We start from the raw sequence: 27501 nt of genomic DNA on the forward strand, positions 1-27501 counted from the left end.
CCCCGGGCTGGCCGGCCGGGCACAGGCGAGGGCTGCGGGGCGCGGGCGGGCCGACTCCGGGGCGCTGCGTGCGCGCCGGGGCAGTCATTCAGATGAAATTCCAGTCCCCGGCCAGAGACACCAGCCCGCCTCTGCCTTCCTCCTCCCTTCACAAATAGAAACGGAAGGGGGAGGGAGAGAAGTAGGGGAAAAAAAAAAAAAAAAAAAAAGCAACCAGCGAGGGAGGGAGGGAGGCAGGGAGAAGCCCCGGAGGTGGCCGGCCCGACCCCCTCGTCGCTACTTCAGCGCTCCCCTGAGGCCCCGCGCCGGGAGCCCCCGCCGCGGAGAGACCCCGCTCCCCGTCCCCGCGCTGGGCGGGCGCCTCGGATCCGCCGAGGAAAACAAGGATTGATCAAACTAGAAAGGAATTTTTCTCAACTGCTAATGAACAGGAGGCTCGGCTCCCGGCCCTCCCCTCCCCCCGGCCAGGCCCTCCCCCCTCCGCCACCCCCGGCCCCCTCCCCCCCCACTTTCTTTTCTTCTCGGCCTCTGCTCCGGCCTGGAAGGCTCGGGGCTGCGGTCGGAGCCAGCCTGCGGCGGCGGGGCCGAGCCGCGCCAGCCAGGCCGGGCCGCCTCCCTCAGCGCCCAGCCATCTTAGGCTCCCGGTGGCCAGGGGTCGGGGCGCGCTCGCCCGGGGGCCCTGCAGCCTCCTCTCTCTCTCTTTCTCTTTTTTTGTGAGAGATTTTCCTCCCCCCCCCACCCCCCCGAGGGGAGGGCTGGCGGCCTCCAGCAAATTAGGAGAGAGGAAAGAAAATGCCAAGTCCAGATTTCTCTCCACCTCTGCTCCACCCACCCCGGTCCTTTCCAAAAAATAAAAAAAGATTAGAATTGGAAGAAGTCGGCAGAAAGGCGAGCGCCCGCGGCCCCCGGCGACTGCTGCCCAGGCGACGCGTCCGGGGCGGGCCCGCGCCGGTCGCTCCGTCCGTGGGTCCGTGTGTCCGCCCGCAGCTTCTCAAGTGAGGGGAGGGCGCTCCGGGCAGGGTCTCCGCAGCGGCTGTCGCTTCAGAGCTTTCTCCTCAGATCAAAAAAAAAAAAAAAGAGGAAGAAAAAAAGCCCCAACACTCTCATCACAGCCACCTTCAGCCATCTTGCGCGTATTATTATTTCAAGAATAATCTGTTTAATAAAAATAGCTGCGTCTCTAGCCCCCCTTCCCCCGCATCCTGGGGTCCCCGCCCCCTTTTAATAATAATCTCGATAATAAAAACGGCCGCGGGCTGGGCAGTCCGCGGCGGCCTTCTCCTGCCCCGGCTCGCTCGGGTGCCGGCTCGCCTCCCTCAGGAAGGGGCGCGGGGGTCGCCGCTGGGGCTGGGGGCGCGTCCCCGCGGCCCGCCGGCCGGCCCTGCTGCCTGCGCAGAGAGGAAGGGCGCCCTCGCCGCCGCCGCGCCGCCGCGAAGGGGGCGGGCGGGGGAGGGGCCACGGCCCACGGGACCGGCCGGAGGGGCACGCGGGGTCCCGCGTCTCCACGCCGCGGCCCGGACTCGGAGGACGCAGCCGCCCGCATACAATAGGGTCCAAGCAGGGTCCGTCCGGCAGGGTGGGGACGCGGGCGGGCAGGGGTCTGCAGAGAACCAGGGTCTGGGCTGGGGGCGGGGGATGGTGGTGTCCCTACATCAAGGCCTGTCCCGCTACTCGGGAAGGAGGCGGGGAGCCGCGAGCGGGGGGAGGTGAGGAGAAAGCGGCAGGCGGCGCCTTTAATCAGCGCCCGCTGGTTCGGCCCACCCGGCACAAGCGGAATGAACGGACGAGGGGGAGGGGAAGGGGCGGGGCGTACTTTCCGGAAGTGCTGTTACAGCTGTGAGGCGCCCGGCTCCTCCCCTTTTCCCTGTCTGGAGTTGGGGCTGTTCCAGAGGCGGCTCCACCTATTGGCTCCTAAGGTAAGGCTCCGCCTCTTTAAGGCGGGGCAAACCCGGGAGCCTCACGTGACTTGCACTAACTTCGGTACATTAAACATTGGGGTGGGAGGGGTGTTTCCGCATTTCTTAAAAGGGCGTTGATGCCGCTGCTCCATGGGCCCACCTCTTCCTGGGCCTCTTCATCCGTAGTTCTTTTCACCTGAGTGGGAAAGGAGTTTGTCAATGGATTTGTTTATAGGGTGGCACTGAGCAGGGAATTTCTGGGACAATTTCCCAATGTCCTTAATATCCCCACCCATCCCTGATGCTCTAGGCTACCAGGCAAGGTAGGCATTCTCCTCCTACCGCTGATAAGGAAACTCAGGCTTACACAACTGAGCTGATATTTCTGCCTAGGCCAATTAGTCAGTCAGGAAATACCTAACAAAAGACTAGTAGAGGCCCTGGGGGTTCCCTGGAAAAGTATAAACTTTTCTCTTTTTAAGATTTAACTCTATGTAGGACAACTTCTGTGATAAAGAGTAAGAGGCTCAAGCAAGGAGGGGCTCTTTGAATGTGAGTGCTGCAGGGAGTCAAAGTGAGGGGGGTGGTGCTCCTGTAAGAGCAGGCGTGTCCAGGGCAGGAAGGCGGCTAAGAGAAAGGCAGCCTCCTGCTAAGGAGTTTGGATATCAGGCTGACTGAGAGACTGTCCGGTTGGTTTATATTCGGGAAATAGAGCCGATTGGACTTACTGGTGAATTAAATTTGGGTAGTGGGAATTAAATAGGGTAGTGGGAATGGGATCAGGATATACTTGTGTATGTGTCTCTGCCTTTTAAGGAATAGAGGATAGAGGAAAAAGATGCATTATGTGTGTGGATATATGCACACATATAGAAAGTATGTACATACCTCCTCTGGAGAACGTGTTATATAGTGTGTATATAGTGTGTTATGTAGATGTACAATGGCTTTAACGATCAGAAGGATTACTATATATAGTGAGAAGTACCTTAAAAAAAAAAAAACCCACTTATTTGAAAGAGTCACCAAGAGAGGGAGAGACAGATCTTTTGTCTGCTGGTTCACTCCCCAAATGGCCGCAATAGCTGTGTCTGGGGCAGGCAGAAGCCAGGAGCCAAGAACTCCATTCTAGTCTCCCCTATGGGGTGCAGAGGACCAAGTACTGTGTCATCGGCTGCCTTCCCAGGCACATTAGCTAGAAGCTAGATTTGCAGTGGAGTATCCTGCTCTGTACCTGGCACGCTGGTGTAGGCTGCTGATGGCTGTGAAAGTGAACGGAGGGACGTAACCCTTACACCACAGTGCCAGTCCCTTTCCACTACTTCACATTCATAGCGCCCTGCTGGATTACTTCAGTAGGTCCTAACTGGCTGTCTTGCTTCTGCTCTTAACTCCTGGAGTGAATTCTCAACATAGTAGCCCCTAAATGATCTTTTTAAAATGCAAGTCAGATGATAAATATTTCTTCCTTTAAATACAGAGTGACAGAGAAGGAAAGACAGAGATCTTAGATCCTCTGCTTCACTCCCCAAATGACCACAGTGGTCAGGGCTGGGCCAGGAGAAGCTGGGAGCAGGAAGCCAGTAACTCTATCCAGGCCTTCACGTGGGAAGCAGAGTGGCCAAGACACAGATAGGGGCTCTGATATGGGATGCTACATCCCAGGTGGCAGGTTAAGCAGTTGTGCTACAATGCTGGCCTCCAAGTTGAAGTTTCATAGTTGCCTACGAGGTCTGGCCTCAGAATAACTCTCTGGCGTCATCTTTTACTACTTCCTTTCTCTCATTCTTCTGCAGCCTCACTGGCTTCCCCGTAGTTCCTCAAACACCCTCTTATGTGTTGCCCTAACACCCCAAAACCCCAAGCAAATTTTTTTGCAGTTGCTGGTCACTTACCTGGAATTTTCTACCCCCCACTTGGCTCTATGGCCGCCTTCTTCCTCTCACTCAAGTCCGTTGTTCAAATGTCATCTGTGCATGGAGGCCTTTCCTGGCTTTATTTTAAAGTACGGGATCAGGGCAGGCATTGTGAAAAAGTGGAATCTTGGAGTATGTGGTTCAAGTCCAGGCTAACCTGCCTGGGAAGGCAGTGGATGATGGCCCAAGTCCTTGTTTTCCTGCCACCCACATGGGAGACCCAGATGGAGTTCCTGGCTCCTGGCTTTGGCCTGGCCAAGTCCTGACTGTTGCATCATTGGGGAGTAAACCAGTAGATGGAAGATCTATCTTTCTCTGTCACTCTGCCTTTTAAATAAATAAATAAGTGGAAAAAAAATTCAGGAGCAGACTCTTGGTATAGAGGTTAAGCCACTACTTTGGACGCCTATATCTCATATCAGAGTGCCTGGGTTTGAGTCCTGGCTCTGTTCCTAATTCCAGCTCTCTACTAATGCACACCCTGGGAAGCAGCAGGCGATGGCTTCAGAAGTTGGTCCCCTGTCATCCAAGTGACACACTGGAATTCTGTACGTGGGTTTGAGTGCCAGCTCTGCTTCCAATCCCAGCTAAGCACCCTGGGAAGCAGCAGGTGATGACTCAGTGCTTGGATCCCTGCCACCCATATGGAGGACCATGGTGGAGTTTCTACCTCGTGGGTGCAGCTTGACCCAGTCCTAGCTGTTGTAGGCATTTGGAGAATGAACCAGCAGATGGAAGATCTTTCTGTATCTATCCCTGTCTCTCTCTTTGCTTTTCAAGTAAGTAAAAATCAGAAAAAACAATTTTTTAAAATACAGGCTTCCTTCCAGCCCTCACTACTTATGTTTTTCTGCTTTTTATCCATAGTATGTGTCTTCATGTACCATATATTCTGCCTTTAAAAATTACCAACCTAGGGCGGCGCTGCGGCTCAATAGGCTAATCCTCCACCTTGCGGCGCCGGCACACAGGGTTCTAGTCCCGGTCGGGGCGCCAGATTCTGTCCCGGTTGCCCCTCTTCCAGGCCAGCTCTCTGCTGTGGCCCAGGAGTGTAGCGGAGGATGGCCCAAGTGCTTGGGCCCTGCACTTGCATGGGAGACCAGGAGAAGCACCTGGCTCCTGGCTTTGGATCAGCGCGATGCGCCGGCCATGGCGGCCATTGAGGGGCCAGCATTCTGGCACAGTGGGTTAGGCCACTGCTCGTGGTGCTGGCACGCTATATTGGAACACCAATTTGAGTACCATCTGCTCTGCTTCTGATCTAGCTTCCTACTAATGTGCTCATATGGCAAGCCAGAATCACAGGTTGTAGCTTAACCCTCTGCACCACACTGTGGGCCCCTCTTGCTCCCTTTCCAACAGTACCCAACCAGCAGACAAACATTATTCAACCAGCAGACCACACTCCTAAAATGAAACCATTCCCTCCAGGTGATTTGACCTCTACAATCCCCAAGAACAGTTAGGAGGCTTTTTTTATAAACTTTTTTAAAAAAAGATTTATTTATTTTATTTGAAAGTCAGAGTTACACAAAGAGAGAAGGAGAAGCAGAGAGAGAGAGAGAGAAGATCTGCTGGTTCACTCCCCAGATTAGGCAAGTATCCATTGCAAATGAAGAAACAGAGGGGGAGAGCGGGGGAGGAGGCAGGAGGAGAGGGGGAGAGAGCCCACACTGACCACTGACCACTGACCGTAAGTGGTGGAGCTAGGGTAGGACCCAAAGCAGTTGCCTTCCTTCCTCTTTTATGGCTCTTCCTGTGTCGGGTTCTTTGTCCATTTCCCCCACGGCACTATGAGCACCTTTGGGAAGGGTCTGTGTCCACTTCCAGGCATAGAAGACTGCCTGGCCACATGGCTGTTAAACAAAGCACGTGAGTGTGTGTGGTCCTCATCATTCCCGGTGTCACTGCAGAGGCTCCCTCTTTCGCGTGAATGCCGCTGCCAGGAACTCCCGTCTCTGTCCTTCCAGGTGCTCGTGTGCCAAGATGTGTTGTCGGTGTGGGTGAGTGAAATGGGAAAATCAAGGAGCAAGGCCTCTGTCCCCTGTTCTCAGCCCTGGTCAGACCACCACTTCCAAAAACCCCTAAGAGTCTCCCCCACCCCACCAGTTGCTCACATCAACCATGGACACACACCAGCAATCAGCTGCTCCTTCCCATTCTGCCCTTCTGTCTGACAAAGCCTGATACTGAGGGGAGAGGACTGGGTTAGCCCCTGTGCCCCACCCCGGGAGGGGCCTGGAGATAGTCAGCCCCCCAGAGTCCATCCTGACCTGCCCCTGGGTTCTCAAAAGACTCTCCCTCTGCCCAGCAGATCACACCCCTCACCCCCACCCAGCCTCCCCATCTCCTCCCTCTCTGCGGCCTGCAGCTGCCTCACTGCCTGGCAGGCCAGGTTGAGTCACTTCCAGATTGCACTCTCCTTCTGGTCAGGCCAGTTTGGCAAATCTCTCAGGCTCCCCAGCCTCATGGGCCCCCTGAGCCTGTGGCTTCCCCTCCCCAGGGCCCCCAGGGGCCCTGAGATGGGGCAGAGCAGACACCTGGAAGAGCAGAGCCATTAAAGACACACACACACACACACACACAACCCTGCTAAATCTAGGGATCCGGTCTCTGCTTTAGGCCTTGGAGTCCTTCTCTTTCCAGCAGGAACCCCAGCCCGGGCCTGCCTCCCAGAACCACCCAAGCACAGGATCTGGCTGTTCTGCACTCTCAGGTGCAAGACTTTCACTCTGACCCTGGGTCCTTGTTAGGCTAGAGGAGGAGGAGGAGGAGGAGGAGGAGGAGATAAGCACTACAACCCCCTATCTATCTTCAGTGGGGAAAGGGAAGGTGTGGCCTGGGCTGCCCCGGGGTTATCAGCCTATCTGAGGCCCCTCCCTGCTCTGCTCCCTTGTTCTGACTGCCAGAGGGACTGAGGGCCCCAGACAGGACCTGCCACTGCTCTAGGGGTCAGCCACTTGCCAGAGTTCAGAAAGAGGTCACAGGGGAGGGCGGGGCATGGACCTCCTCCCAGGAAGGTTCCCAGACAGCTGAATCTCTTAGAGGGTGGACAGAACTAAGAGTCCCTTCATGGGACTGATAACTCCTCCCTCCTTGTGATGTCCCAATATCTTTGCCATCAGCTCCAGCAGAATCTGCTGGGCGTTATCTGTGTCCAAAGGGACAGAAGAAAGGCCCTGCCACTCCCCAAGGCAGAAAGCAGCACCTAGAAAGGATGTGGGAGGGCCCTGGGTGGTCCCACAGGTTCCAGGAACCCTGAGGACAGACCTCATCCTGCTTGCCTGGGAGGTGCCTTGCCCAACCCCAGCGTCTGGGGCACTGGGCTCTGTTTTGCAGCATCCAAATTCTGGAGAGGCAGGGGCTGGGCAGTCCAGAGACACCCAACCCCTCACCCAGCCCAGCCCTGCAGGAGTTTAGGAAGACAGGGCTGGCCGCTGGTCACCTGTTGGGGGAGACTGGTTCAGAGACTGCCCTTCCATCTGAGCTCAGTGCTGCTCCCCCGCCCTAGATTAGGAGGTTGAACAGAGATGCCTGGTGAAGGGCGTGGCTACTAGGAGAGGGAGCAAGAACTCCAAAACTGGGGGCCTCTCTTCCCGAATGAAAAGGGGATTTAGGTGAGAGGAGGGTGGAAGAGGAGTGAAGTGGCAGGGGGAGGGTCTTTACCCACCTACTTATCCCCCCAGGCTGTTCCCTGCTCCTTGACCTTAGAGGAAGTCAAGACCAGAAAAGGAGGGCCTGGCCCTGCCAAGTCAGTTGGGTGTGACTGAAGAAGCACTGGCACTGCCCTACAAGTTCCCCCAACAGTCCTTGGGACCTCCCCATCCTGACTCCTTCTAAACGGCTGAGCCCAACCCAGCCCCTCTGCCAGGGCCCCAGGCTTCCTGCTCCCTACTCCAGGCAGCCAGAAAGGAGCACAGGACCCAGGCGCTTCTGCAAATACGTTTAATGCACTTAGATTACACAAAGGAAGAGGGGGCAAGGAAACGACATCTAAGTGAGTCACCCAAAAATTCTTACAAAAGTCCCTGGCTGTCTGCAGCCCCAGGAACCGAGTCGCCACTGACGTTAAAAACAAATTACAAAAACCTTACAAAAGTCTGTTCGTTGCAGCACTCAGGTACTGGTACAAAAGGAGGGACCTGCCTACAGGGCTCCTGACATCACAGGGACCAGGCACCTCACTGGTGCTGAGGTCCTGAAAACCAGAGAGGAAGAATGGATAAAAAAATACAATCGCGGGAACCCTCTACGGTCTGCCCCACAGGGGCACTGACTCCAGGTTTTCTCCCTGCTCTCAATTCAATCTCTAAATCCAGTCCCAAGACCCTGTGTCTATTTTTTAAAATGCTCTAGCCCTTTTATAGACTCTCCCCAAGGTCTTCCTAGTCCCTGTCCTGGAACCTCGCCTTCGGAAGAGGAAGAGACTGGCAGGAAGGTGCAGCAGCTCTCCTGCCTGACCTGAGACCCTGCAGGAGCCTTCCCAGTGTCCCCAGGACGGCTGGGTTTGTGATCCTCTTGCAGCCCATATGGGGAGCCATGGTCTGCCCTATCCAGCAGGCAAACAGCAAGGGGGGCCGCCTTCTCAGAAGCACTAGCACCAGAGACCTTGAAGGATGGGGCAGATCTGGGCAAACCTCAAAGAAGCCTGAAAAAGAGGCAGACGCAGGCAGGGAGGCTCCTCACCTCCTTGATCCACTCTGAGGTTTGTTCCCCATTGCTCAAGGGAAAGGCCTGCTCAGAGGCAGCAGAGGCCCTGCCATCCTCCTAGAGCAACGCATAGCAGGAACACTGATGCGGGCCTGGCCCCTGCAGGATCTTCGGTGTTCATAGTTTCCTGACATGCTGGAGGCAGAATCGGGCCACAGGCTTCCTGAGCTCATCATCTCAGTGCTCACCTGCTTCCTCCTGTTGTCCCCTGCTTCTCCAACAATGGGCCACCAGGCTGCTGGTGCCAGTCTGCGGAGGCCCTGTAGGCCTGGGGCAAATGTTGACCAGATGCCTCACTGATGAGAATGCTTAGCTCAGAAAATTGTCCCTCCTCACCCAAACCAGTAGATGGAGGCCGGGGAAGTTGCAGCAGGGAGCCCTCAAGCTATCCCCAGAAAAGAGTTCAGGGACGGTTTGGTCAAGATGGCAAGGAATGGAGACAAACAGATGGCACCTCTCTGCCAGTAACAAGACAAGAGCTTCAGAGGCAGGGCTGCGGTGGCAACAGCAGCCAAGGCCAGTGCACAGCTTTTTGGAAAAGCTCTCAGGGCAGTAAAAGGCACAGCTGCTGCTGACATCAGGTCCAGGGAGGCTTATATCTTGGCTGGGGGGCCTGGAGCTTATCTCCCCCAAGCCCTCCAGGATGATCTGCTTTGAAGCTTTCAAACTGATGGAGTTAACCCGATAGCCCTGGGGGTGTGCAGGAGAAGGTGCCCCTTGGAGGTCCAACTCTAGTTCCCCGAGGAGCCTAGCCAGTGGCCTCATGACCCATGGGGGCAGCTCTTTGGCCAGTTCTCTCATCAGAGAGGTCCTGTACCCTTACAGGCCTCCTGGGGCACTGTGGTGGTGCCTGTGTGGGTGGCAGAGGCAGAGAGGAGTTCTGCATGGTCCCAGACACACAAAATAACTTTGCTCTGGAGTGGTCCAGAGGGTGGGCTTAAAGTAGCAGTCCCTGGAGTCAGAGTAAGAGGAAAAGGGCTTGCTCATTCCAGGACAGGGGTGGGAAATAACCCAAGAGGAACCCCAAAGCCATGGGCCACAGATTGGTTGACTTCTGGAAGGCAGGCCCTGAGATTTGTAGTCCTTGGGGTTTGGGATCAAGGAGCATAAGTGGCTGGGGTACAGGCAAGGAGACAGGACAAGGAATGGGGATGGGGATGGAAGATGAGAAATAAATGGATGCAGGGTAGCTGGCATGGTGGCAGGGAGCAGTGTTGGCAAAACCAAAAGTGAAAGGGATGGTGAGAGGTTGAGTTTCTGGTTATTAATAACCCAGAGTCCTGCAGCCTAGAGGCTGGGAAGCCCATGGAACAAAGCAATGGGACAGGGGTGAGAGCTGGAGACCCAGGCCCTGAGCTGCAGTTGAGGATGGACTGTGAGGGGTGGGCCCTGCCCTCTCCCGGGCAGGCCAGGTTGGTGGGAATGCCTGGAAGGTGAGGCTGGGGCCACCAAGTCTTTGAGACCCTGAAAGTCCCTGGAACCAGAGGGAGCCCAATTTACTTTGAAAAGAGCAGTACCCCTTGCTGGTCCCATCTAACCTGGGTTCCAGGTTGCATGGGGACATCTCTTCTCACCCCCTGCCCAGACTCCACCAGGCCTACTGGGAAGAAAAGAGTGTCTGTGAAGCCATCTCCTCCAGGCCCTGGGCTGGCAGGCCAACAGTGGTCACCTCTGGTGACAGTGCAGGGGGAGACACAGCCCCAGGCCCCTGTCTGAGAGAATGAGAAAATTCACCTGGGAATAAAGTTCTGTTTAAAAAACATTATGTACACGGCTTCTGGACATCTTTGTAGAGCAATAAAATACCACCCGGTTTCTACAAAATAAAATAAGGAGAAAGGAAACCAAACGTGAGGGGAGGATTTGTTCCGCGGCCGGAGGAGCTTGTCTAGCAAAGGCTTGCGAGAGAGCTGAGCTGGGCAGTGCACCCCTGCACCTCCTCCTGCTGTGCCGCAGGCAGCGGGTGGGTGACAACGAAGCCTGCTCCCCCTAGGGGCACCTCAAGGGTCCAGAGTCAAATCTCAAACCAGAGCCTGTGGTGGCGGCAGGCGGCCAGGGTTTCATTGGCCCACACACTGGCCCAGGGGGACCAGGGCCCTGAGCAGGAGGTGAGGTGGGGCCTGTGGCCCGTGCATGGTGTCCCACAGGGCTGCGGGTGCGGTGGCTGCGCAGTCATCCTCACACTTGTCCTTTATTTGTGGGAATCTCCTTTACGCAGTTGTTACAACTGGAAGTCACCTGGGAGTGGCCGGGCTCCCTGTCGGCCCTGCAGGCCCCAGCCCAGGCTAGTGCAGCGGACTGTCGAACACTACGTCCGGCAGGATGGAGACTTTCAGCTTCTTTTCGGGCCAGCTGTACTCCTTGGGAAGTTTGCACTGTGGAGGGGGCAAGCACAGACCCAGAGAGCACATGGTTAGCAGAATTCACTGCCTTCTTCCCCGAGAGGCCAAGACCCTCCCTCACCTGGGCCCTGCCCTGGGGCGCGGTGGGGAGGGGAGAGCAGGACAGGCCACTGGATGCCTAGCTTCAGTCTCAAATGTTGGACCCAGGTGGGTGGCCGGGGTCAAGCTGCTGGAGTTCGGTGACCCTTTCCTTTCCCTTGCCCTGCCAATAATTAACCCAGGCTGGAGGAGGAGGTGTTTTCTAACTCTTTCTTGACTGTGCTGACCTCCCTCCTGCTCACTTCCTTGGTTCTGCCTCCAGCCACAAGCATGCTAGGAATCTGTTCCCTGAGGCCCTGGGGCTGGAGCACTGGGCTGGGGGAGGGGAGGATGCTGTAGGGAAGCACTGGGCCTGAGGTCTGTCACTGCCCTGGCCTCTCCTCCAGAGCTGCTTCAGGGAAGACCCTGGGACCTTTGCCAAACGGCACAAAGGGAAGGAGGCCCCGGTTTAGCCTCAAAGTCAGACCCGTGCTTATGGCCTTGGAGGGAGCTGAAGAGGCAGGACGAATATGGTTTCAGGTGATTTCGGGAAGAGCTTCCCCTCCTTCATTCTCATTTCCCCACGTTCTTAGCCTAGGAGTGGTCCCATTGGTGGCCAAGGAGAGCCCAAGGTCTTCCTTCCCCACCCCAGGAAGCACTGATTGGCTTCGGCTTTTGTTTCTCCCATTCCCCTGGGGGCTTCTCCTGGGGAAAGGGGAAGAGGCTTATATGTCTTATTCTGTCTGAATGCTGCTACTTCGCATGAGGCCTGGCACCCGGCTTGTGCTGGGTAAGTGTTCCCTGACTTGGACTGATGCTGGAGCTGGGAAGCAAGGTCCATATTTCAAGACTTGCACTGTCTGAGGTTAGGCCAGCAGTCAGGGTCAGGCTAGACAGGACAGGACAGCACTCTGGGCCTGCATGGAGCTGGGCTGGAGGTAGACCCATATTTTCTGGCCTGCTCCCTCTGCCTTCCCACTGATGGGGGACTGTCCATGCCAGGACCAAAGTGGAGAGTGAGGCAGGGTGTGGGGACAGTCTCAGGACAGGAAAGCAAAAAAAGGAAAAAGTCATTTTTAGTGACCTACTTTCCTAAGCTCCCCCTGGCTCCTGTCTCTCTTGCCTGGACTGTCCCCCTCTCTGGCCCTCAACACTGAAGCTCAAAGCAGCAGCTTGGCGCAGTGCCATCCCAGTGCGACAAGGCCTCTCCGGAAGCGCTTCTGGGCAGCTGGCTCTGATCTGACTGAATGGGGAGCTGGGCCTCAGGGACCAGTGGTTTCTGGGGTTTGATTGGCTGGCACAGACTGGGTGCTGGATGACTTTGGAATGTATAAGCGAATTAATTTATCAGGCTGCATCCCGGAGGACAGAGAAGATAATGCCCCTCTGGGGTGACCTCTGGTTCTGGAGATGTGCACAGGACAGCCCCGGCCCAGCTGGAACCTAGCACCTGCCTGGGCCCGGGGAGGTAAGCTCTCCCTCAAGCATGGTTCCTGGCAGGCAGGGAAGGGAAGGGCCTGTCTCTGCCACAGGCAGGGGAGGGCCCAGAAGAGCTCTCCAGAGGCCTGGCCACCAGGCACTGAGGCCAAGAAGGCTCCGAACCCACTGGGGCGCTGCATGGCTAGGAGGCAGGGGGAGGGAAAGGGACTTTCCAGGATGAGGTAAGTCTCTGTGAAAGAGGATGCCAGGAACAAGGAAGAAAAACAACGGGGACTATGAAGTCCACTCCTGGACCCCAGGGGGCAGCCAGGAGAAGGCACAACCCCAACCTGGCCTGTCTGCTCCTCTGGCTCTGAGTTAGGGTGGAAAGAGGCCACCGAGAGGGGAGAGCCGATGGCTGGAGAGGAAGGCAGGGAGAGTGGCTCTTGGGTGGCCTGAGGCGAGAGCAGGAGTCCCTTGCTGCCCACCAGAACTCCCCAGTGGAATGTTCCCTGGCAGCAGCCTTGGCCTTTCTGTTCAGAATCTGCCAGGGAACAGCAGGGGCTGGGGAGAACTCGTACTAGCCTGAAGGTCCTGGCTGCCTCTTCAATGAGGTTCTCAAGAACTGGCAATTCAGATAATTTGCTGGGTGTCCTCACAGGGCTGGGGGGTAGGGCAGGGGGTGGTGGTTCTTGGAAACCAAAGATAAATGAAGCCATTTAGCATCCTTAGGGTCTCCTCCAAGGCCTATGCCTGTGCCTTAGAGAATCCCACAGACACAGACAGACACACACACACACTCACACACACATGTGTGCACACATGCTCCTGGAAACTGGACCCGCCGTTGGAGAGAATCAAATAGGCTTACTTCCTCTGGAGAAGTCAAATCTTCTAAGTCCTCCAACATTTTCTCTACAAACTCTTCAGTCAACAGAATCTGGGAAGAAGGCACAAGGCAGGCTTCTATTATTCTTTTTTCAATATATGATCTTTTTGCGAACAGCTAAGCCATGGACCTCTGTTGGCCATGGAGGAGGGATGTGGTTATCTCTGTGATCAGGCTGAGGGACAGAGGAAGTGTTTGAGGCCTAATTTCTCTCCACACACTGCCCCCTGAAGTAAGGGACACTCAGAGAGGGAAGGGCTCAGAAGACTAGGGGGAAGGGAGGTGGGGACACATGGCGGCTGGTGGTAGCGCTGGCTCCAGAATGGAGATGGGAAGTGGTGGGGAACACACCTTCCCTGTTGTGGCTGTTCAGGCCTCCTGCATGCCTCAGTGGTGCAGGAGGGAACACAAGTGCAGAAGGGCAGGAAAGTTCTGCCAACATCCTCCTTGCTCTCCAAGGCTGCCGCATCCTCACCCACCCCCACCCCCCCTCCCCGACGTGGTCGGGAACAAGAATCTCTTTGGATTTGGAACTCAAGGCCTCTCTGGAATCTGGAAATGTCCTGGAAAGGACATCTAAGAATGTCTGAGCTGCAGAGCTGGGAGGCTGTGGACAGAGCTCTGTCATTTTCTAGATGGAAAAGGGGCTATCAACTCCCACCTCTACCCATGGTCTCCACATTCTCATGGGCTGGAAGCTCCCAAGCCCCAGCCCACTGGCCCCACTCAGCAACAACATTCTTCAAGGCTTCTTAGAGACGCCTCTTCTCAGGGTCAATTCCCAGATTTCCCACTCTGCTGCTCTAGCCTTGCTTTGATATTGGGACTGCCTGGTTGTGCTGGTACAACCACCATCCACATGCACTAAAGCAGTATGCACAGCTAATGGGGATGTCTAAGGGTACAAAAGTCGAGTCTCCCTCAACTGGATAGGCCATTTTCCCAGCCCATTCCTCTGCTACCCTGAGCCAGGCCAAGCATACCCCAGACCTGCACCACCCTAGAGCCTGCTGTGGATGCCTTTGCTCTTCCAAATATGACCCTATCTCCTTCGCCCTCTGTGCCCCCCTGTCCTTGTCTTCTTGGCCTGCACAACAGACCCTTCTGCACCCCAAGACTGTTAGCTGGCATGGACAGCAAGGAACTGAGGATTGCCAGCACCTGGACTCCAGCCCCATCACACCGCAGCCCCACATGCTGCCCTCTTCCATACCAACTACAGCTGCTGGGTTGTGGTGGCTAGCCATATGTGCAATATAGCAGCTGGCCAGGTTCCCACAATGATCTTTAGGTCATTAGAATAAAATTACCATGGCAGACACACCCACTCTCATGCATCTGATGCCATGACACAAGACTTCCAAAAAGGACATGGAACTGGGTAGTACTTGCTCCAAACTCTGTCCCCATTTGAACATTCAATTAAGTGCCACTCCAGACATTACCTGCTATGCCTCCAGCTCCTAAAAATGAATGATCCCAAACTTTGTTAAGGGCAGCCCTCTCCCTTGAGGTTGTCCACACTTCCTCCTGAGCGTGCTTTCCCTTTGCCCTTATGTAAATCTCATTTCTCTGCTCACCTTTATCTCCGTCTCCTTGAATTCTTTCTCACATGGAGACAAGAACCTGGACCAAGCCTAGCCAGGGGCCTCCTGACAACAGCTCAACCTGCCCCTGCCTCATCTCTTCTGCCCCTCCCACTAGCCCCTAAAAACCCTGGTGGGGCAGAGAGGAAGGAAGACAATGTGGTAAAGACCAAGGTGAGGGGCTCCCCTGGGAGAAATGCTCCCTGAGAAAAGGATGGGAACTGAGAACTTGAGAGAATACCCATCAAGCTTCCCCTGGGAGCTGTCCCTCTGATGAGAACAGAAGTTTCCAGTGGTGAGATATGGTGGAGTGGCAGAGCAGGAAGGTGCAAGCTGGAGCTGTCTGCACCCCACAGGACAGACCCTGAAGGAACAGAGGGATTAGGGGCTGAAGACTGAGAAAACTGCCTGGAGTGAGCAGGAAAACCACCCTCACACCAGGCACTGTGCCAAGTGCTCATTCTCTCCCAGCTCCTTCAGCCCCCTTCCAGACAAGGAAATTGAGGCATGGCTCGGAGGTGGGGTGTGGCTGTGATGAGACCTTATGCCAGTCATGGGTGGACACTATAGCGAGTTCTCTAAATCCTGTCCCTGACTCTCCACTCTCAGTCCCAGGAACTCCCTAATTTGCTTTTCCAGGGACACAGGCCGAGGGCAGCCCACTTCCCATCTGACAAGTACCCTCACACGGTTGGCAGGAGCTAAAAGACTCACCTTCCCACGGACAGGAAGAAACCAGCTCTGACCACTAGCTCACCTCTCACTCAAGTCACTCCTCCAGGAGCTCAGGCCTCAACTGAGGACAGAGACAAGGCGGACATGGGGAGAGGCAGTCAGCCCAGGGAAGTGCCCCTTGACGTGTCCCCAGGTTCTTCCTCCAAAGTGGGACTGGCTGCTTCTCCTGTAGCCCTGACCCGCCTACTGTCTCAGCCCAGGGGTGCACCCTCCCTCCCTGTAGAAGTGCAGAGTTTCTCCACCAGTTATCACCAGTCTGCTTGAGTAGAATAAAAGTCACATTCATATGCCTGGCATTTCCGGGGCTTGTTGCCATCTGCAAATGCTAGCACAAACACAAGCAGACCTAAAACCCAATTCCGTGACAATGGTCGGCTGATTCCTAACCCACAAATAATCTGGAAGGAGGGGCTTTCTGCCAGGGAGGTAAATAGGTCTGGGACTACTGCTTGCGCTGGGGGTGTGATGGGGTGTGTGCAGGGGAAAGACTCACAGAACTGTGGCGACCCAGTGTGACTGCAGAGGGAGCACATTTCAACACCAGGAAAGTAATGCCACTAACAATGAGCTCAGTCCTGAGCCAGCTCCTCCTGCAAAGATCTGGAATTGATGCTGGGGGGATGGTGAGTTATGGCGGCTTTTAGTAGAGCAACCACCAAGCGTGGCACCATCTGTGTGTGGACTTACCCTGTACTCAGATGGGGGAGGGGGTTGGCAAGACCCAAAATGGGGACAAACCCTAGCTGCTCCTCCATTTTCACTTTTGGTGGTTTGCTGGTTCATGCTAGAAACTTCACATTATTTTAAAAGAATTAAAGGGGAAAATTATAAACAAGATCTGCGTGGTATTAAGAGTGACTTTCTCCACAAAGAAACACGACAGACTGTCGTAGCTCCAGGCACCTAATTTAATTTCCTCTGGGAGTTAAACCTTAGAAGCTTGGATTGAACAAACAGGCCCTGTTCTTTGTATATTTCAGACCTGGAGCTGAGAATGTTAACAGATCTTATCAACAGGACACTGGAGATAGACAGCTAAGATGGAGCAGCTCTTGGGAGCTCCATAGGGAACAGACTCCCCGTTGTGATGCAACTGTGGGAAAAGCCTTTGTGGGTCTGGGTCTTGGAACTCCTGAAGCTCACTGGGTCCCCATGGAGCTGTCTGGCTCTGCCACAAAGCATAATGGGAATCACTATGATAGCAACAGTAATAGTGACCAATAGCAGCAGCAGTGCCCCAGCCCCCATGTGCTAGACACCATGCCAAGTGCTTCACCTGCACAATCTCATGGAATCCCTAAGGTGGTCTTGTGGCGCGTGGGGAGAGTAACTCTTATCTCTACTCTGTAGATGAATGGGTGCCGGGGAAGAGCCAAGTCTCCTGGCCTTCAGCACAGTGATCTGACCTCGTGGTGGTAGAGGAGGCTCTCTTCCTGTCAGGGGAAAGTACCTCAAATCTAAATACCAGTATATGCAGGGCCCACTCCTCAATCCCTTTGTATGGGGGAGGTGAAGGTGGCTTAGGCTTCTACCGGTAGCCTAGAAAACTAACCCCAGCCAGCCACAGAACTCCTGACCACCTGCTTAGCTCAAGGGGGCTGGATCCCCAAGACACAGACAATGCTAAAAAACCAGACTGGTTGACCAACTGTAAAAGGACAACGCCCCAAGATGGTTTCCAAGTGGGGTTGGTGGGGCAAATTTCCAGAACAGTCTGATGAGCATGTACATTTTCATAGTTCTTCTAGCCCAGAAAATAGCAATAGAAATAAGAACAATCGTGACGATGACAACAGCACTTATGGATGTTTGTACCCATCAAGACTAGGCATAAAACATTGGCCTATGCAAAACAGCCTTTGGTAGAAGGCGACCCTCTCCTGAGACAGGAAAGATCCCCAACCCAGCTGAGTAACACACTGCCCTGGGAAGCTTTTGGACATACCAAAATGCTGGGCCCCAGGAGACTTCCTGAATCAGAACACCAGGAGTAAGACCAGGGCATTTACCTTTTTTTTTTTTTTTTTTTTTTTTTTGACAGGCAGAGTTAGACAATGAGAGAGAGACAGAGAGAAAGGTCTTCCTTTCTGCTGGTTCACCCCACAAATGGCTGCTACAGCTGGTGTGCTGCCGCTGGTGCGCAGCGCCAATCCGAAGTGCTTCCTCCTGGTCTCCCATGCGGGTACAGGGCCCAAGCACTTGGGCCATCCTCCACTGCCCTCCCAGGCGACAGCAGAGAGCTGGACTGGAAGAGGAGCAAGAATCCGGCGCATGGCATCTACCATTTTAAAAGGTGCCCCAGGAGATCGTAGTGTAGGGGAGCCTGGGAAATACTCAGACCCTAATGAGAAGGGGCTTTGGGTGCAGGCTTAACCAACTGCAACTCCACTGCCACCCAGCCCTTCACTCCCCATCCTCACCTTTGGCCAGAGAGAGGGCCTGGAATCTAGGCCAGCAAAATACTCCAATGGGGCTCACACCAGGCACCTTGGGACAAGATGGCTGACCGGTGGTGAAAGAGGATTGTCAACAACCTGCCAATTCCCCAGGCCCAGCAAGTTCCAGAAAGGAACCCAAAAAGTGCAATTTCGTTGGAGCCTGCCCTGGGCAGGCCTGGCTGTGCTGTAGGCAGGAGCCCAGCTGCTGCAGATCTGACGCTGATTCAAATGTCTGTGGTCAATGGTATTTCTGAGCCGCTGACAGTGCCCACCCCCCCACTCCCCCCCACCCCCCGGTATGACAATCCACACTTTGTCTGGGGCCTGTTTGCTCTTCGTGTTGACACGTTGTTCTTGCTTCCCAACAAGTTTGGCTTTCTTTTGCCTCCCTTTCCTTCTCTCAGGGAAGGAAAAGTGTTGTTTACAGTGGCAAGGCCTGCCAAGGAGCCGCTCTGGCACCCTCAGTGGCAGCTAAGGAGGCAGAGACGAGGAAGCAGTTCTGTCTGCGTCCCCCACCTCCACCCCAGGCCAGACAAAAGCCAGAAACCAGCCCGGAGACACCCCCACCCCTCAACGTGGGGTAGCAGAGGCATGTGCCTGCGGGCAGCGGTAGTGGGCTGCAGGGCTGCAGTGGGACACAGTGAGGCCTCACTCACTCATTTCCTGTTCTCAGTGGGTGGTGACAAGTTGGCTTTGGTGACCAGAAACAGGCTGATTCCTTCTGCTCAGGCTGCGGGCTACTGGGGACACAGCAGGACATCACAGTCCTTTCCAGCGAGGGAGGGGACTTTCTCAGGCACACTTCTGGGCTTTAAACCTGACCAGGCATATCCTGGACAATGGGGCTTCTGGCACAACCCAAGCAAAGGTCTTCGGGGAAAACGTGTGGCCAGGTTCACCAGCAGAAGGAGAAATGGTAGAGGAACCAAAGAGGAGCTGCCCAGGGCCTGGCCCTCCCAGGTCATCTTCCCCACGACATCCAAATGCATGGAGGGGACAGGAAAATGCAGGGGCCTGTCCGGAGGACAGTGGTGAGTCAGCACTGGGCTGGGGCAGAGCTCAGCAGCCACCCCCACAGCTGCTGAAGGCCTTCTCCCAAGCCTGGGCCTCCCACCAGGAGTGCAAGAGAATGGCTGGGACAGGGGGCACCACTGGGGTGAACTGTCAGCCACCACACAGCTGAGAAAGCATTGCAAAGGCCTAAAAAAATTCCTCCTGTTTGGTGATGTGACCTCTCTGTGACCTCTGGAGCTGAGACATCTCCCCTTAGATCAACCCTGGCCAGGGAGAGATGGATGAGGAACTCAGTGCTGGGCTGGGCTCCGGCTCAGAAGGCTAACAGCCAGTGTTGACAGGCCTGAGGGAGAGAAGCTTGTCAAAGCCACGGGGATGAGGGAGTGCTGGGGAAGGCGGTACAGGAACCCCCCCAACCCAGGGTCTGCAGACCTCCTGCAAAGTTCTGGGGTTGGTTGACAGCTTTATAAGCTCCACAAGGATGAAACAGCAAATGTCAGTGCAGACGGAGTGAAGGTGTCACCCTCGGGAGAGGAAAAGTTGCTGGAGCTGGCGTCAGCTGGCTGGGTTCTGGCTTCTGAAGCTCCCCCACAGTGCTGGAGTGTCCGCTGTGTATCACCTGCAGCTGCAGATGGCTCTGCTCTTCCGTGTGCTGGGGCCCTCACTCTCCCGGGTCTGGAGGGATGGGGAGGGTGCTGGGGCGTGGAGGGCAGCGCCAGCCCAGGAGCAGGTAGGGGAGGAGGCCTATCTGGGGCCACTCCACAAACTCTAGAAAAGGGCTCACATTCCCTCACTTCCTCTGCTTTTTCCTCTCAGCTTCTCTGTTGTCACTCTCCCCCAAAACAGGGTGTCTTCATGCCTTTTCCCCAAGAGATAGCAGGCCTGGGCTGGCAGCCAGAACCAGGTGCCAGGGTTGCAGGTGAGGGCTTCCTGGGCTGATGCAAGAAAACCATCCAGGCCCCTCCCACTTCAGCTGGGACCCCCAGGGAGATCCATGCAAGAACCAAGAGAACAGAAGTCTGGGTCTCTTCATGTCCTGGATCTCCTGCACTCATCTCCCTCTTGCAAGTCTGCTTCCACCAGGCCTGGCACTCAGAACTGAGGTGACACCCCCAACCCTAGAGGTGTGGGCAAGAAATGCCAGCAAGGAAGAAGGGCCGGCTTCTGCACTGGGCCCTCTGTGAGGGCAAGTCTCACTCTAGGCCTCTAGGAGGTCCTCTAGACTGCTGGGGAGACAGCTAGCCCCAGAGGGAGACGCAGTGGCCCACAAGTAACTATAGGCCCAGGTTCCCACAGCTAGGGAGCTGCCTGTGACCACAGTGGCAAGACCCAAAAGGGGAAGCCTGGCTGGCAGACAAATGCAGAAAATGCTGACTGCTTGGGGGGAGGGGAGGAGACAGGGGTGAGTGTTGGCTCCCCCGCTGAGAATCCTGCTGGCTGGGGGCAGGGTCAGAAGGTTTCCCAGGGTTCCTTGGAAAGGGCCTGAGAAACCCCTCAGTGATCCGGGTGCGTGCTTGGGGAGTGGGGCTGTAGCCAGCCTTCCCAGGAGCACTCCTGCGATCTGGCCCCGTGGTGGACCACACTAATGAGCCCATAACATGGGCCTTTGATCAAGCAGCTCCCAGCACAGCAACTTTATTGAAACAGCAGCTCCGTTCCCACCGCTCCCGGGTTCCCTGGGCAACAGCCCATGGGAGGGGACCGAGCGCTGGGGAGTCTGCGGGTGCTGATCTCTGAAGCTTATGCAGGGGCTGCCAGGGAGGTGAGGGCATTGTGGTGACGGGAGGGGGACACTGGCAGCCAGGGGAGCAGGGGCCCAGAGGCTTTAGAGGGACTAAGGGGCAACACAATCAGTATCTGCTGAGTCCTCTGGGTGCCAAGGCTCCTGGGATGCTACTAACCAGAGCTGCTGATCACTCTCTTTAGGGCAGGGAGACCCTCCAAGGGTGGCAGAACTCTAAGGCCAGGGTCAGGGCTGAGGATATGAAATGTCACTGGGGGATATTTATTCTTGGGTTTGGGGAGATCCCAGGCCTCACTTTTCCAAGAAAATGTGCTTGAGCCTTCAGTACACACACACGCCATCCTGGTACACTTGTGCTGAGACCTGTCAGCACTCTGTTGCCCTAGGAGTGAGGACCCGTGACCTCCCAGGGCTGGGGTCTCCTGTACAGTGCCCACCTCCTACCTCCTCATCAGCTCAGCCGGCCGGGGAGGGCTGCTCCCTCCTGCTCTGCAGGGGCAGTGCTGGGTCTGCGGGGGCGCTGGGGGCAGAGCAGGGGCCAAGGGAGGCCCTTCCCACTTGTGCTGGGCTAATTTCAAATGTTACACTTTGGAGCTTTTGCTACAGTAACTACCAACACCACATGGACAGAAATCTAATGTTACCAAGTGGGACTTTTAAAATGTATTTATAACTTTATGGTTCAAAGTAATTTTGTTATGAAACAATGTAATAACAACAGTGGAAAAAGGCAAGATAATTTATGGAACACAATATCCCTAAAGCACTAGCTTCCATTTCTACCTTGGCTTAGTCTGGGGAGTGTGGTTGGTGTCCTCTGTTTGCTGTTTGTTTTAATTAAGGGTTAGTATTTTGGTGGGGGTGGGGTGAGGACTGGCCTGCAGGCCGAGAAACTCTGCTGTAAGCAGACAGACGGGGACTAAAAGTAAGGCCATATGAAGAGCAGAGGCGCTCTGCAGATCCCAGACTGGGTTAAACCCACAAAGCCAGCATAATTCTTTTCCCCTCTACTGTACCTCCCCCTTCCCCCACCCAGTGTCCCCTTTAGCACACCACAAATAAGGCACAGGTACCTTTTGGGTTAGGGTCAGATTCTCTTTCTTGATACTCCTGAGAGAAGCAAAATAAAGTATTCCTTTCTCCCCCATTCCCAACAAACAAAAGCCAAAAAAAGGATGCTGTCCCTCCAATATACTTGGAGTGTGGCAGACCAGACCAGAGCACTCCTCAGAGACCTGGGCCTGGGTGGGGGCTGGAAGGAGGCCAGTGGTTCTTAGGCCCCAGCACCCTGCTTGGCATCCACTCTGAAGCTTGCGCCAGCCAGAAGAGCAGAGGAGGGACAAAGTGTTCTGGACAAGCCAGCAGGTTTCTGCTCAGACCAGCTGGGTTTCCATCAGAAGGAACGGGGAGAGCCATTCGATGTGTTTGTGCAGGAGGCTGGGGGAGGGAGGCCCCCACCACCAAGGCCCGCCCATCCCAGTCCCAGGTCCAGGTCCACATGCCCACTTCCTGTGAATTCCATGCAGCTCCTGCAGAGTGGCTGTCATCGATCCTCCCCATCTTGCTTCACCTGTACCTTGGTATACCCAGGTGGGAAAGTATCCCATCTCTCAAACCTGGATTACCAATGGCCAGGGCCTGGAGAGTTATCACTTGGGTCTCATTTTATTATTAGGGAAGAGGCCAGGAAGTGGCCCTGGGGCTGCTGGGATAAGCAGTGGCATCCACACTCCACACCCACATACAGGCCTCAACCTCTGAGTCTAGGAGGTACTCATCAGCAGCCTCAGGAATGGGCCTGGCTAAAAGCTGCCAAGGGAGAGGAGGGCAAGGAAGAGCCTACGGAAAGAGAGGGGAGAAAAAGAGCCTTCTCACTTGCAACCAGGGTCCATGGGCCGCGTAAGGATGCTCCTCGGTGGCAAAGGCGCCTTCCACTCCCGTGGAGACAAACGTGATGGCCATGTCACCTGTGATACTTTTATACGTAAAGTGCCGTCCATGCAGGAGCCTGCCCCTGGGGGAACATGGAGACAGTAAGGAGCTGGGCCTGCACACAGCCCAAGTGCAGTGGCCTGGCCAAAGGTCTGGGACTGTGCTCCCTCGGACAGGGAGTCTGACAAATGAGACCAAACTGCCACCTGCCCAGGAAGAGGGGACCGTAACCAGACACGTTGCTTTCTCCACCTTCATGGGAGAGGCCCTTCCTACACATCCTCTAATACCATCCTTCCAAAGAGCCCAAGGCCAGCAGAGCACTAGGTCAGAGTCAGAGGGCCTGCACAGGTAGTGGAGCCCGCTGCCCAGGGTGCTGGTGACGGACCTGAGGCCAGACGGCGAAGTCAGCATTGTGCCCAGGGTCATGCCCAGGGCTAAGAGGGAATTCACATCCCCTTGCTTGGGGGAATGGAAGTGTGGTAGCGCCTTCACAGTGGGACTGGTCACAGTGCCTGGCGGACTCTTCACCTGCTTTCTCACAGCAGTTACAGGCTCTCTCAAAGGCCCAACCAGAAGCCAAGTGGGGTCACTCTGAGGGAGCCATCGGAAACTACTGTTAGCTCTCAGTCTGGAAACACACCTGGGGGAAGGGCAGGCAGGGGCAACTCCTAGGCCACAGGCGCCCGTCAGCAAAGGAAGCAAAGCCGGCATTTTGCTTTCCCAGGCAGCCTCTGATTAACCCTTCACCAGCCCTGAGCCCGGGCCAGTGAGGCAGCTGGGGAGGAAATGGCTGGCGGTGGGCCTGTCAGGTCTGTCCCACACTGACTTCTTGCTCTGCTGCTCAGGGTGGCTGGCCAAGGCTGGTCTCTTCCAAACTCTCTCACAGGCTGCAGAGATGTGGGGAGGGTCCAAACTGCAACCCCTTCTTCTTCGTCACCGTCCTTTGTGTTTAGAGCTACTTTACTGCCTCTCGCCGTTAGTGAGGGTGGGGCCCAGAGGGCTGTGGAGGAAGCCACGGGCTGCAGTACATGCAGCCAATGTAGTGTTCCCGAGTGGGACACCGGACTCTGGCCGCAGGGCTGGGTTTCTGGCAAGGACAGCAGGAGAAGGGACACAACTGGACTCCCTGGTCCCTTAAGAAGTCTGCTGGGCTGGCCACCAGCCTTGAGGAACTTAGTGTTTTAATGGAGAAAACAGCAAGCAGGAGAAAACAGAGCCCAACGTACCAGAAGTCTCACCCTGACAGCCCAGTGCTGGTGACCCCGCCATCCGGACCCCAGGCTTTGGGTGGCCGGGAGCCTCTGAGACTTCCTTGGTCGCTGAAGCTTCCTCTGGACCGAGGAGATAACTTCAGCAGCAAATGAGGATGGTGTGGCAACCAAGCAGTCAGACTGGAGACCAGTGGGGCTCTCTGGCCATAGTCCTGGGCCCATCAGAAGTTGTCACTGCTGTAGGCTAGGCATAAGCTACAGAGAGGAGGGCCCCTCCCTCAGGGTGATCTATAGTGTTCACAGAGGCTGGCCAGAGGCCTAGGAAGGGAGAATACAGCGCAGCTCGGATCAGCTACTGGCTGGTTCACAGTTCCCAAGCAACCACACGGGTCCAAGATGGAGCTGCCTAGGTTCTCCTCCCTCTCCTGCCCAGTCTGCTGAGGTGTGCGGGCTGCAGACAGGCACCTCCCTTCCCTGCTGGGATGGCTGGAGTAGGCTCTGAGGTGCCCCCTGGAGGTCGATCTGGGCACTGCGGGGCCCGAGCTGGAGTTATGGCTCACCTAAGGCAGAGAGGAATGAGGGCTCCTGACTCCTGGTTGAACTTCAGATGTACACTCTCGAGCTGCCGTGTGCGGATCAGCTCATGGGGAATAATGGCTGTGGAGCTGTCACTTTCCAGGCTGTCTTTGCGGCTCCTGCGAAGTAAGCACAGGGACAGGTTGAGCATAAGGTAAACAGCACAGGGCGGAATCAGTCTTTGGTTGGGCTCCTGAAAAATGACAATAGTGGGACTGACAATCATAATCCTATGTGTGTGCCAAGTGCCAGCCACCATGCTGAGCACTTTTCACTGATTGGGTACAGCTCACAATGCCCCTACAAGGTGGGTACTATTATTATCTCCCCCTCAAAGACAAGGAACTGGGGCTCAAGGAAGCAAGTAACTTGTCCTAGTTGTATGGTCAGTGCGTGGGTGGAGTGGGATTTGGTCTCAGGTGGGTCTGGTTCTGGAGCTGGCACCTTTGGCCAATAAGACACTAAAAAGTTAATGCCACATGGTTTGCTTTTCCCGTGATATTCTAGGAGCTTCTGGGAGCCCCTCCTCTCCTGCCCTGGACCTCAGACTCCTGCCTCTCCAAGGCTATGGTAGGAGAGCACCATGAGACATGTCTCCAAGAGCTTCCACCCAACTGACCCTGAGAAGCTCAGCACAAGCACACTTCTGCTAATGGCCAGAAGTGGCAGTGCCATGCATCCTCCTTCAAACCAGGAAGTGAAACAATCCCATGGAGAGGGTGGGAGCCAGGCTCTTAGGAGTCACATCAGTGGGCCTGATGGGGCAGCAGAGTTGGGCCCTCTCCCTACTGGGCTTCAAGGCCCTGGGAGCCCTGGACCAGATCTGTCCTGATTGTGGCCTTGGCTACGCTGGGCTGTTGCTGAAGTCTCAAACTCCCTCCTGCTCAGCACCTACCAAGAGCTGGTCCCACAGCTGGGCTCCAGGTCCCTTGCATTCTAAGATTTGTTCTTTCAAACTTAGCTGCTCCTCCTGACAACTTCTCAAATCTTCCACAGAAGGAAGTGAGGGTCACTCACTGATCTCATTCAAAAGGCAGGATTCTGGTTTGGGCTATGAATCTCAGAAGAATTCCCCAGGTGTCTATCAAAATACTGGGTGAAATGGTCCAGTTACTTATCATTCAAGCAGCAAGCAGGAGCCACCCAAGATGTCTGGACTGGACAGCCATGGAGGGGCTGGCCTAACCTCACACATGGTGAGAGTAGTACTGAGCCTGGGGTCAGTAGCCAGCGAGGCACCCACAGGCAGAGCACTTTCTCCAGGGAAGAGTTGAGGTCAGTCGGCAGACAGGAGGCTGGGGACAGGTGGAGCTCCCGACTCCAGCTTCTTGCTGATACGCACCCTGGGCAGCAGCTGGTGATGGCCCAAGTAGCTGGGTCCCTGCCAGTCTCATAGGAGACCTGGGTTGAGTTCTAGACTCCTGGCTTCAGCCTGGCCCAACTCTGGCTGTTGTGGGCATTTGGGGAGTGATGGGAGCTCTCTCTTTTTCTCTGCCTTCCAAATAAATACAAATTAAAAGAGAAAAAAAAAGAGATGGAGTATGACCTTCTGCTGAGGCAGTGGTTTAGAAAGGCTTCCGAGTCCTGGGTCCATTCCCCCCAGCTGGTCTGCTCTTGAGTACCCCCCCCCCCGAGAACCGACAGCTTTTTCACAAAGCAGCCCCTTCCTCTCTTCCCAGAGACTTCTGCTTGGCAAAGGCTTCCACAAGACCTGGGAAGGAGAACTACACCACAGCCAGGAGGGCCACGGTATTCAGGACTGGAAGGAAGCACTAGGGTTGTTTAATCTACTGCCTTCCTTTCTGAAAAGGAGACACTGAGACGCCCAAGGCCTCCGAGCTGGTCTGGCAGGCCAGCGTGGGAAGCTCAGACTTCGGACAAGCTCTTTCCCATCGCTGGGGGCTGCTACACCACCTTTCTTCTGAGGAAGGCGACACCAAGCACTGCCTCTCAGCCAGGCACAGGGCTCAGAGGTGACATGGGGGCGCCGTCAGGATCCAAACATGGGCCAAACTCAGGAAACAGCAGCAGCCCATGTCTGTTGAGCCCTTGCTGGGTGTTGGGCCTGTCACTCAGAGATGCCTCACGGCAAGCACTGAGGTGGGCTTTACTGCTAAGCCTTTTACAGCTGAGGCCACAGCGTGTGCTTCAGTGGGAGGGCCAGGGTGTGATGGTCCTGAGCCACTCCTGACCACAGGTTCCCACAGCCACACGCACCTCCGTGTTCCTGACAGGGGCTCAGGCCTGGCGGCCCCAGGCGGGGCCTGCTAGAGGAGCCAGCCTCTCTGGCTGATGAATAGCAATGGGAGGTGGGGCGGGGGCTGGTAGAGGAGGTTCAACAGTGCACAGGGCTAGGGACGTCTCAAGCTGGAGGGAAAAATAAATTGTTGAAAGTCAGCTAAAGTCACCTTGGTAACTGCCACAACACACTCACCCGGAACAGGACATCAAACTCAACGGCAAACAGCTTTAAAGAAATGGAAAAGAACTTAATCATCTGAAGAATTAACGTGGCAAGTGCCCACATTCACACCTCCCACCAGCCTTCAATCACTTGAAACCATACTTTAATCTTTTAAGAGAAAAAAAAAATCACAAAATGCTAGATCTGCAGTCCTGGAGCCTGGGTATTTCCGGCACACTGCTTCAATGGAAATGCGGCTGCTCCACACACACACAAACACACACGCGGGAGCCTGGCTTTTTGCTGATTTGTTTTTTCTGGACATCGGTGCAGAAGCATGAATTCTTTGTGTGGGCTGGGTGAGGTATTAAATCTGCAGCCGACACAGGTTTGCAGTGTTTTGCGTGGTTGTCAGCTTAATCTTAGTCATAAAAAAATAAGTGGTGTGCTCGGCGGCGCGGCCTCATTTCTCAGCTGGGCTGTTTCTCCCTGAGTCGTCAGTGGAGGGGAAGGCAAAGCTTTAGGGCCAGGAGGGAGGGGGTCTCCCAAGGCGGCACAGCCCATGCCTACTTGGGACCGCTAGGGGTGCAGGGTCAAGGGCATGCT

At 55.4% G+C, this 27501-nt stretch overlaps 1 protein-coding gene across 3 annotated transcripts in view; it reads right to left on the reverse strand.

Annotated features, from left to right (window-relative positions):
• Positions 1-6150: 6150 nt before the first annotated feature.
• The window catches only part of SUFU (SUFU negative regulator of hedgehog signaling), a 117543-nt gene continuing 96192 nt past the window's right edge, over positions 6151-27501 (reverse strand). For 2 of the 3 annotated variants that reach the window (XM_062213957.1, XM_062213956.1), the window contains exons 9-12: positions 24476-24610; positions 22645-22783; positions 13235-13303; positions 6151-10899 (exon numbers count right to left, since the gene is read on the reverse strand). In XM_062213957.1, the coding sequence (XP_062069941.1) occupies positions 10810-10899; positions 13235-13303; positions 22645-22783; positions 24476-24610 (433 nt within the window). In that variant the 3' untranslated portion in view covers positions 6151-10809. The remainder of the gene's footprint in view (positions 10900-13234; positions 13304-22644; positions 22784-24475; positions 24611-27501) is intronic. The other variant, XR_009868291.1, reaches the window with a different exon arrangement.

This window comes from Lepus europaeus, chromosome 17 (genome assembly GCF_033115175.1).
Source record: "Lepus europaeus isolate LE1 chromosome 17, mLepTim1.pri, whole genome shotgun sequence".
NCBI classification, from domain to species: domain Eukaryota; kingdom Metazoa; phylum Chordata; class Mammalia; order Lagomorpha; family Leporidae; genus Lepus; species Lepus europaeus.